General features: G+C 39.9%; 1 protein-coding gene across 1 annotated transcript in view; it reads right to left on the reverse strand.

The window, feature by feature from the left end:
- LGR5 (leucine rich repeat containing G protein-coupled receptor 5) overlaps window positions 1-11,909 on the reverse strand; it is a 95,275-nt gene that overhangs the window by 73,110 nt on the left and 10,256 nt on the right. Inside the window, exon 2 of the mRNA XM_025207167.1 lies at window positions 4,736-4,863. Coding sequence (XP_025062952.1) covers window positions 4,736-4,863 — 128 coding nt within the window. The remainder of the gene's footprint in view (window positions 1-4,735; window positions 4,864-11,909) is intronic.

Below are 11,909 nucleotides of genomic sequence, written 5' to 3' on the forward strand. Positions count from 1 at the left end.
ACTCTTTCCTGCCTATGCAGGGGGTTGGACTAGATCTATTGAGGTCTCTTCTGACCCTAACATCTATGAATAAGATGGGCAAAAGTAAAAAAAAATGAACTTCACCTTGCAAGGCAAGTCAAGGACAACAAAAATATGTTGGCCAGAAAAGAAAAACCAAGGAAGCTGTTGGTTCACCAAAAAACTTTTAATAGGACAAACTCTTAACAGAAAATGCAAAAGCAGCAGATTTGGTCAACAATGACTTCACCTCAGTGTTCATAAAAATTAGGCTGCAACCAGATAGCTCAAAAGCATTATTTTGGTAAGGAAGGGGATAAGGTGAGGGATGACTTAACAAAAGAAACTATCGGAGAGCTTTTGATGGGTCTGAACAAATTCAAGTCAGTAGCCCCTGATGAACTTCATTCCAGGTCCTGAAGGAACAGACAGAGGAGATCTCGGAGCCTTCGGCAATAATATTTACAGAGTCATGGGAGACAGGCAAGGTACCAGAGGACTGGAAACGGGCCTAGTGCCCCTCTTTAAAAAAAGGCTAAAAGAAGAAACTTGGAAACTACAGACCAGTTAGTCTCACTTTGATTCCTGGGAAATTACAGGAGCATATCATAAAGAAGTCCATTTGCAAGTATCTGGAGAAGGAAAGCCTGATCACAAGCAGACAGCATAGATTTACTATGAACAAATCATGCCCAACAAACAAGATTGCCAACCCAAGAATTTTTTTTCCTGATAATCTGCAAACTTTTTACTGACAACCAAACATTTTAATGACACATATTTTTACCGATATATTTTTTACATTATATAAATATAACTCTCTTACCCTTCTGCTAGGTCCCCGTTCGAAGGGTTAGCTTCAAATGTAAGGAGTTTAAATATTATTTTAACAGGGTTGCTGTTAAACAGGTGGGGGGGGGGGTTTAAGTTTGGTTGTCAATACAAAGTTTGCAGTAAAAAAAATTCTCTTGGATTGACAATCCTGACTGACTGAAGCAATGGTTTTATACCATGCTGCCCCCTCCCTGGGGTCCCCTACTCACCCCCCCACCCTGATGCCCCCAACCACACCCTCTACCATATTGCCCTACTCCACCAACATACATCCTACCCTTACCCCTTCCAGTCCCACTCCCCCAGTCTTGGCACAGATCCCCAAAAAGGGGCACAGATGCCCCAACAGTACTATAGGCAGCTGACAGGATTCAACAGCGGCAGCAGCACATGGCCAAGGAGCAAGAAGGTCTATAAAGGCCTGATAAGATCTCGCTGCAGAGTTGTGTGCTTCAACTTGGACACCAGGTGGCACTACTGTGCTCTGTCTGTGCTTCAACACTGTATCCAGCTTCTTTCCTACCACACAGCTTCAGTCAGCATTGACTGCTTAGACTTTTTACTGACCCTCCATAAATTTATGGACAGTTGGCAACCCTACAAAAAACTTGATCTCCTTCTTCAACAGGATAACTAGTTGGATGGATGAAGGGAATGCTGTTAGAGAAATGAGGGACAGACGAAACTACCATAAGGTAGTATAGTGAGACAGCTAGCTCAATAGCCACAAGCAAAGGGTAATTATAAATGGATGCATGTCAGAATGGCAGCAGGTTTCGAGTGGAGTCCCACAGGGATCTGTCTTGCCCCAATGCTGTTCAATGTGTTTACTAATGATTTGGATGCTTGCAAAGAGAGTTTCTTGAACAAATATGCAGACAACATTAAACTGGGAAGGATTGTGAACACATTGTGGGACAAAAGTACAATTCATAAGGATCTTGGCAGATTAGAAAATTGGGCTGGAGCCAACAGGATAAAGTTCAGTGCTGACAAATGGTAGGTGCTATACCTCAGAAAAAATAAGCAAAAATACAAATACAAGATGTGTGAAATCTGGCTGGATGGCAGCTCAATGGAAAAAGATCTTGTAGTCCTGGTGGATCACAAATTTAATGAGTCTGCAGTGTGATGCAGCTACAGATTTCACAGACATTAGGGCTGAAAGGGACCTTGGAAGATCATAGAGTCCAGCCCCCCTGCCCCAGGGGCAGGAAGTCAAGTGGGGTTACAGGATCCCAGTAAGATAAACATCCAATTTTTTCTTGAAGGTTTTCAGAGTAGGTGCTTGAACCACCTCCGATGGCAGGCTATTCCAGACCTTGGGGGCTCAGACAGTAAAGAAATTCTTCCTTATGTCCAGCCTGAAATGGGCTTGCAGGAGTTTATAACCGTTCAACCTTGTCATCCCTTGGGGGGCTCTGGTGAACAATTGTTCCCCCCAGATCCTGGTGAACACCTCTGATAAACTTATAGGTGGCCATCAGATCACCCCTGAGCCTATGCTTTTTCAGGAGGAAGAGAAGGCGTTCAGCTACACAAAAGACAAATGCAGCTTTATGCTGCATCAATAGAGGAATTAGGTACAAGGCATGGCAGGTAATAGTGCCTCCACTTGGAATTGGTTAGGCTTCCACTTAGAGTACTGCATATAGTTTGGGGCTCCACATTTTAAAAAAGACATGGAAAACCTAGAGAGGGTCCATAGGCAGTCAACCAAAATAATAAAGAGATTAAAAAGCAAGCCATATGCAGAGAGGTTGAAGGACATGTTCAGGTATATGAAAAAGGCATTGAAGATGGGACATGATAGCAGTCTTCAAGTACTGAAGGACTGCCATATAGAAGAAGGAAAACACCTTTTCTCTTTAACATAACATCCTAATCTGCCACAGGTAAAGCAGGGGGGCTGTAGAGGCCAATGTCCTGCTGCTTCAAAGGTTGTTAAAATATGCTTGAGAGATCCAAGGAAGAGGGCCACTCTCTGTGCTACATCTTTGGCAATCCCTGGCAGTCAAGGATGATTGTCTTCCATGATTGTTCTATCTGCAGGTCCAAATATGGCTGACGAGAATGACCTCAAATTGACAGACTGTTGCAACCCTGTGCTACAGAGATAGGCAAAACCTCTCATGGCCTGTACCAATCTGACCGTGGGGTAAAATTCCTTCCTGACCCCAAATACGGCAATTGGTTTGACTGTCAGTGCAGAGGAAGGACCTTCTACACAGGCACAGGCACCTCTACGTTTAAGTCCCAGTAAGAGCATCAGTACACCATAGTCAAAATCTTTAGCCTTGGCTGCAGCCAAAACACAAAGCTTATGAGGAAGGCTTATAACAAACCCCTGACACATGTAGCAGTAGGAAGGGAAAAATCCCCTCCCAGTCCCAGGTGGCAACCAGCAAAGCCAAGAAGCATGGGAAATACTCATAGCAGAACATAGGCAGGGGAGAGGGGGACAGAAAGGCAGAAAAGAGTAACACCAAAATGAAGGGCTATCAGGACTGGTATATATGCACAGAATAAGAGCGTTAACTTGGATGTAGCTTGGATACAAGAATCGGAATGTGATAGCAGAATTAATATGTGAACAGTATTTTCAGAAAGAAAGGGGTAGAATTATTTAGGACAATGGGTTATGTAGTTAACAAAACTGAAATGCAGTTAACAGAGTTGGGAGGGACGAGATGAATTAGGTTATAACAGGGGTAGACAATCCCTGGCATGCGTGCCAGAGCAAGGCACGCAAAGGCATTTTGCTTGGTGCATATGCCTTTGGGCAGGGGGAGGGGGGCTACACTGCCACAACAAGGATTGGGTCCCTCGTGGCTCCCCTGCCATGCCAACATCTAACAAGTAGAGGTTGTAGGTGTTTTTGGCACTCTGCCCAAAAACATTGCCGACCCCTGGTTATAATATGTTTTTGTGTGGAGGCACCACCATAATTTTGCATGTCCCTTGTGGGTTTTATGATGTGCTAGCTGCTAAAATGCCTGAAATAAAGGGGGCCTACAGTTTAGGGGCTTATAAAAGAACATGTTTTTTTTAGAGGTTGATGCTAAACAGTTCCTTTAATCCACTTCTTGATTTTTTTAATCCAAGTGCAGCATTTTTTCCTCAGGTTCTATGGCACATCAGCTACTGAGTATCGATCACTCTAAGGGAGAATTTGGAGTTTACTTTTAAGCTTAAGACATGTTCACTAGGAATGCTACAATGTTCAGGTCACAGGTGTGCATAGTACCTTCCATTTCTGGTTAGGTCATTATCACTTCTACCTGGCATAATCTGTCCAATTCTATGTCTGATGAGCTAGTTTGTGCTGTATACATTTTCTTTCTTTTACAGAGAGTATTGGATGGCACACTAAGCTTTTTGTAGGATTCTGTGTTTTACACTCAGCCTTGAGGGAGGATAAATTTAAGTGTAAGGGAAAAGTAATTAAAAGTGATGAGGACAAGGAGACTTCATGCTATGAAATGTAGACTCAGTTGTCCTTGACACAGGCAGAACCAAGCAGCAGGTTTTGGTTTTGATTATAGCTTTACTTGCTATTTTAATAAACATGAGCCAGTATTCAAACTTTTAATATCCTGCTGCTTAACTATTTCCAAAAAGCAATCCAGCTTTTTTAAACAGCCCTTGTTTAAAAATTTTAATTTGTTTGGCTCTGTCTTGGCTTAGAGAAGTTGTAGCCTCATGGTAACTCTTTTATAAGTTCATTTCCAGAATCACAAGCAATTGGTTTTTTCAACTAAGTGTTTCCGCATGTGCCAAAAGTGTCAGGGCTGACAGCTTTCCTGAACTGTTTTATCTGGTTCCCACAGTAAGTATCAGAGACAAACACAGGAATGTGTCTAGTGCTGACTATGCCCATCAAAGATACAATGATACTTACAGCTCTTCCAGGAAGCGGAGATTGTGCAGGGGGTTTGAGGGCAGCTTAGAGATGTTGTTCATACTGAGATCACTGTAGGGGAAAACAGACAGAGCCTTAATATGGCATGCCACAACTGTGGTATCCAGCTGTTCATTCCACACATTTTTAAGTACTATGTTAACAAAAATTAGTTTCTCTGCCAGGACTGATGAATCATTATCTAGTTAGCATTATAAACATTTTCTTTCTTAATAAAGCAGCTTTATCAAAGCAAAATACAAGCTGTAACATACACACTTTCTAAAGATTCTGGAATGTTTTCTCATGCTCTGTAAATCAGCTGGCAAACTAAAAAGTCCTGCAATCCTTTTAGTCTACATAATTTTAATAAACCACTATAACACATTACAATTATTTAGTAATAAAAGAAAATTACTATCATTTGTTGCTTTAGCATTGTGGCATATTATTGGGTTGATAAAGCAGACAAACCAAACTGTCAAGAAGTAAGAACTCTACGTTTTACTTTTCATATAGACATGGAAAATATTGCTTTGGCTGCATAATCTAATGTATAGAGCTACTGATTTTTTCCTAAATTACTTTAGGTACTTCGTAAAAACAAATAGTCTGATTCAAAGAAATAAAAATTTTAAAATAACAATGCCTTCTCCTTTTTAACTTGCTTCTTTTTGCAGGTTCTCGAATTGCATTAAAGAAGTGAAATGAACCATAAAACAAGGGTGTAATGTGATCCTGCCATGTAGCACACTTCCTGGTGGGATTCCACAGTAGTTCCTGGCACAGGAAACCACTAACCATCTAAGCTCTGGTCGGAACTCAATCAATTTCTGTTTTAGGCTAAATTCCATCTAACTGGTTTTTATCTTTTAAAAATAATTTTTTCACAGTCTTTCCTATGCTTCTGTAGAATCATTATCAATTTCACCTAATATAAGACTAAGAGCAATTAAATTTACATAATAAAATACTGTACATAATATATGATGTATGAAACTATGTCAGAAAAGTATTAACAATGTTCTTAACATCAAGAATGTTTTTTACCTACATATTAAATATAAATGTTTTGTTACCTATTAAAAGCACCCTGTTTTTAAGTCATTTAATGCTTGGATAGTGGATGGTATTCAATGACTGATTTTTTTTCTAGTTGATGAAATATTCTAAGTAAATTATCTGAATTTATTTATGTTGGTAAAATTTCTATTAATCACACTATTTATTTATTTCATATCAGAAAATAAAAGTTTTCAGTTCTCTCTATATATTTATGTATGTTTGAATCACTACTTTATTGAGATATAAGAACTACAAAGCACAGCTAAATCAGGATACTGAAATGAAAGGAAAATGTATTATTTCACAACAGTTTTTAAACGACTAATAGAATTACTTTTTTGCATTCATTTTGGAATCAACGTTATTAATCGTAAAACTGTGTAGTGATAACATTTGCTCTCTTACTGTGAGATCAATGCATCAAATACATTGCCACTTTATGATTATCCTTTCATTTTGCTAAAGGAATAAATGTATTCATATATCTTTATTTATTTGGACAGAAGGAAATCCCATCCTTTAAATAAATAACATCTTAGTAAATAGTGGGTGCATTTACACACGTGATTAATGCTCACAAATAAACTCCAGAACAATATGCTCTGGAGTTTTCTGCTCCTGGGTGCACCATCTGAATGTACACTCAGGAGCAAAAAACTCCAGAGCTCTGCACTGAAGCAGCCTGTGCTACAGCCAGCCCAAGCAGTGTCTACACATGTGCTGCTGTACATGAAAAAACCCCCTCTGCAGCAGGGCAGTACATGTATTTACAAGTACTGTAGTATTTACAAGTACAACCCTGCTGCAGAGTTTATGAGTTTTGTGCGCCCTAATAGTGGTGCACATATAGATGCCGAGACATGTACTGTACAGTAAATACGTTTACAGCACAGTTGAGTAATCATGTAGACCCGCCCAGTGAGAGACAATATGGTATGTAAAGCAAAATCAGTTTGATTTGCATTTTCTAAATGCATCTCAATGGGTTTTTGTAAATGAATATACTTTTCCAGTTTTTAAATAAAAAAAAAAAATCAAATTCTGCCACCTGAAAGTAGAAGGCATTAAATTTCAAATTGCCACATGTATGGGTGTAACACATAAACAGCATTTCTCTGTCCTCTGAACAAGATAGACCAACTCTGAACTTTTCATTAATGCTTTCTGTTATAGTAGGAGTAATCTGTATAGGAGAGAGAGACAGTATATGATGTATAACTGAGGATTCTCACCTCACCAAATACCTGTGGTATGCCAGTAACGCCTGTCATCCAAAGCCTCCTAATGAGCCTTTCTGCAAAAGCTTGGAATACAAGGATAGGAACAGGCAGCTTTTAACCCTTGCTTTTGCTGTGCACTGTGGCCATGCACTAGTATACCACAACTGCACGAGCAACACTGGAAGTGGTTGTTGCCCTGAGAACCCAGCTGCCCTATTATATGCTTCCATGTGCTAGTTGCTCAATGCATACAAAATTCTAAAAATGTCTTTAAAAAACTAGTTAAGCATACATAATGTATTATCTTATATATGTACATTTTTTTTACAGCATCAAACAAAACAGGAAGATATCTGTCTGTAAGAAGCCTGCAAAATTAACCTCCCACCAAAAAAAAAAAAAATTAAAAATTTAAAGAACAGAAATGAACACCACATACACACGTGGAATATTAGAAATGGAATGATGTTTACCCATATGAAATGCAAGCTCATGCACTTAGGGACCAATAACAAGGACTTTGGTATAAGAGGGGCATAGTGAGGAGACAGCTGAGCAAAAGGGGGAGCTATTGCATTGGCTGCTCCTAATATGACCATGAGCTGCCAATGTGATACCACTGTGAAAAAATGCCAACAATCCCAAGGTGCATTAGATGGGACATATGCAGTAGAGCCAAGGAACTACTAGCAGTATTGTAAGACCCTATGTAAGATACTATGTGCAGTTCTGGGATTGCCAATGATCCAAAAAATATTAACTTAAGCAGGTTCCAAGAAGGGACATTAAAGCTGTTAAGGGAATGGAAATCTTGTTATGAAAGATTAAAAGAGTTTGGCTTGTTTCACTTACTGAAACTGAGATTGAGAAGATGTATGGCCATCCTTTGCAAGCATGTTCATGGAGTGAATATTAGAAAAGAAAAAGAGCTTTTTAAGCTGAATATTGAAACAACACTGGCACAAGAACAAATGGCTACAGACTGGCTACAGAAAATTTAGATTTGGAAATGATCCAATTCTAATTTAGGCTAGAAGTTATAAGTTTCCAGCTGTCAGATGAGTGAAGTTTCAGAATGGTCCTTCAAGCAAAGTGAAGGTGGCAAAGTAACTGAAACACTTTAAGACTGAATTGGATAAGTTTATGGTTACTAGTGGGAGAAAGATGGAATTTTTTTACCCCCTTATGATTTCTCTTGGCTTCAGGGGGCCCAGAAAGAATGTTTTCTCTGAAGCATTGTGACACTGGCCACAGCTAAGGCTTATTCTACTGTTCAGTCGTATTGAGCACCTTTACATGGGACATTTACTACACAGTTGACCAATAAACTGCATGGTAAATGTCTCCATGTCTACATGTGTACCCAGGGTTCAAATTACACTTCAGCTCTAGGGGGCAGAGGCATTCTGCAAAAAATTGGCTGAGTCGGGGCTATGTGCATGGGTCCCAGCCAGTACCGCAGGGTTAGGGCCAATGGCGGTGGCAGCTGCAAGGTGCTGCCACCACTGCCACCTAGGCTGCTTAGAAAGGCACGGGGCAGGCCAGGGGCTATGTGCAGTGGCACATGGGCTCCGAGCTGTTGCAGGGGGGAGAAGGGGTGCTGAACAGCCCATGGGTGGGGGGAGCTCTCATCTCTTATGGGGGGCTCTTGTCTCTTATAGGGGGGCTAAGACCCCCGAGCTCCCTCGTAATTCGAACCCTGTGTGCGCCCCTATTAGGGTGCGCAAAATGAATAAACCCCACAGCAGAATGGTCTTGTAAAACAAGAGTACTATACTGCTGTGAAGTTTTCCATGCACAGTAGTGCACATTTAGACAAGGGTGCCTGGCTGAAGCACCCTTGTGACCCAGCCAGCTGCTCAGCAGCATGTGGAGCCAGGGGGAGCAGCCCTGGGCTGGCTGCTCCCCCTGGCTCCACATGCAGCAGCGGGGGCTGGCTGAGGTATGAGGGTGCTTCAGCCCAGGGGCTGGCCCCGCGTTAAAGCTCTGTTGTGCCTCAGCCAGCCCTCTGCTGCAAATGCAGCCCTATTGGAGCAGCCCTGGGCTAGTTGCTTAGGTGGGGCTCCACATGTTTTTGTGGGGTGGGGGGCTGGGGCATAAGGGTGATTCAGTGTGGGGGCTGCCTGCCAGCTAGCCCCACATTGAAGCACCCTCATGCTTCAGCCAGCCTCTCTGCAGCCTGTGGAGCTAGGGGGAGCAGTGGCAGGCTGGCAGGCTGACCTCCTGGTTCCTCTGTCATCCTAGGCTGGTCCAGCTGGGCTCCATGTGCTGTTCATGAAAAAACTCTGGAGCAATAAGCTCTGGAGTTTATTTATGCATGTTAAATTGCATATGTAGATGCACCCACTAACTTCCAAATCTGGCTTCAGGAAGGATTTTTTTTCTATAGGTCAGATTGGCATGAACTGTGTGGGTTTTGGTCTTCTCATGTAGCTTGGGGCACAGTTCTAGGATTCTCTGAGCATATATTAACCAACTAACTGCTTCTCAGTTTAGTGGTATGGCTTTGCAATGCCCTCACTTCCTCTGTTTTTACCTACAGAATGTTATAGGGTGTTCTTGTTGTTTCAGGGATTGTGCCCTGTAGTTGTATGTGAATATTAAAGTGGTGATTTGGGGGATTCCTTGCTGTAACTATGGCCTGCAAATGCAGGAGAGTGGACTAGGCCAAGATCCTTCTATTCTTATGTTCCTATATTCTTATATGCCTAATAAAATGGCCAGTTTTTAAATTCACTGAGGCCTGATGCACATGAATGAGAGCCTATATTGGTATATGCAGCTGCTTGTTCCAAAGGAGGCACAGACTCCAGGATAAAGAGCATATCTGTCAGTTTAGACAAGCAGCCAATACAGCAAGCAACAGCTACTTAGTAGACTGGTTCTACACACCACTTACACTGAAAACAGTACTAAGGAGTGCCTAGGATTGGCCTTATACCCCAACCAGCTAAATTATATTTTCAGAAGGTGTATTTACCAATTTTTCTGTTTCCCTGCTTTATACTAGCCTGTCAGAACTAGTGTAGTACTTGGCTCTTGCTAGAAAAGAGGAGGGAATGGAGAATGTGTTATAAGTAATTTCAGTGTAATAATAAATAAGAGCTTCACATAAAAATAACAATACCAATTCTTATAACAATAAGAACTTTACAATAAAGAGCTTCATATAAACAATAAAGATCTTCAGCTGATTTCAATAGAACTGATTTTATACTAGTTTTGGATCCAGCCCCCAAACTACCATTTTTTTTTTTGCACATGTTTGCCCTAAAAATCAAAATAACTAAGCCCTAGACTTTTCTATTCAAACCTGATATACATTTACATGCTACAATGATAAATAAGATATGTAAAAACTATAGTTAAACATGCAATTATTAGAACCCTGAAATCTTTTAAACATATTTTTATAACAAGCAAACATATTGCCATGCACTTCCGTTAAAACTTATGTGCAAATCCAACTGACTTTAATGAGAGTTTGCCATGAGACTGAATTCCAAAGGTAATATAGAATGATGTGAATAACATAACATCAGATGTAAACATTATAAAATTTAATATACACTACTAATTTAGGCTCCAGTATTGTACATTGCCAGAGGTTGTTTCAGACAGACAGACAAAAATCACCTGGTCTCCAGTAAAAATTCTAAAACCTGGTCTCCAAGAGTTGGCCGGCAGTAGTGATGTGTCAGGGAACAAAAGTTTTATCTTTGAAGAAGATGCAAAAAATTACTTGAATTATTGTAACAGGTTGCACTACTGCATCTGTAAAAATCTCAATATTTGGTCCAGTGGCCCACCATCCTGGGCTTCTGACCAGTAATTTATAGTAGAGGGAGAAGAATTTCACATTTGAGAAAAGCAGAGAATATTGTTGTGGTGGGTTGTTTTTAAAAAATAATAAATATTTCAAATGACATCTCACTCACACATGCACACAATTTTTCACAGTACCCAGCACTTCAAGTGAGTTCAAGAAACCTGCAAATGTTACAAGAACATTCATGATCCAAATGCACAGAAAAAAAAAGAGATTTTTTAAATTCAGATTTCCCAATGTTGTTGTTCTTTTGCAAACATAATCAAAAATCTCCAATTACCTACCTGAAAGCATGTATGACACAATAAACTCCCCAAATCCAGCAAACCAAGTTAAGTGAACTAGTTTTTAACATCTACTTGAGAAGTCTAGCTTGCTGCTTTTAAACATCATGGAACTATTCTAGCAATTTAATATTAGATAAAAATAATTTTGCAACTTATAAATTTATGTCCTGAAAATATTGCTTATATTGTTAATTTCTATTGTTAGTTATATCTTATCTGGGTTTCTAGTTGCCTAAGACGTATGAATGATTATTTTTATTACAGTCTTTGAAAGTTTAATCTGTTTTAGGTTGTAACACTAACAACAACAGCCTGAATGCAAATACTCAATTTTCATTAGCTAGGAACAGCTACCTAACTAAGAACATTTGCCTATGCCATTCTCTATAGAATTTGACATAGTCTGATGTTTGGAAGAGAGGTTAGTAATAATATTCCCAAGATATTTACACTTGTGAAAGAAGAGTACTGGTTTTATGATCTACTCACTTAATCTTAGCCAAAAACCTAAGACCACAATAGACTAGTTTTTCTAATCAAAATCTGCTATTCCTTAAATGCAAATTCTTTACCAAAGATATAAAAATAGTGACCATTTACTGCTGTCCAAAGCTAAGTTTGCGAATACTAAAGTAATAATTCTTATGACTTAATTTCCATGCAGCCAGTTTCATCATCAGATCTCCAAATATTCTAAATGGCAAAGTAAGTATAAGTATCACCATTTCACTGAAAAAAGACTGGAAGAGACTTGGTCAAGATCATTCAGCAGG

The sequence above is a fragment of the Alligator sinensis genome, unplaced genomic scaffold (assembly GCF_000455745.1).
Source record: "Alligator sinensis unplaced genomic scaffold, ASM45574v1 scaffold1021_1, whole genome shotgun sequence".
NCBI lineage: Eukaryota > Metazoa > Chordata > Crocodylia > Alligatoridae > Alligator > Alligator sinensis.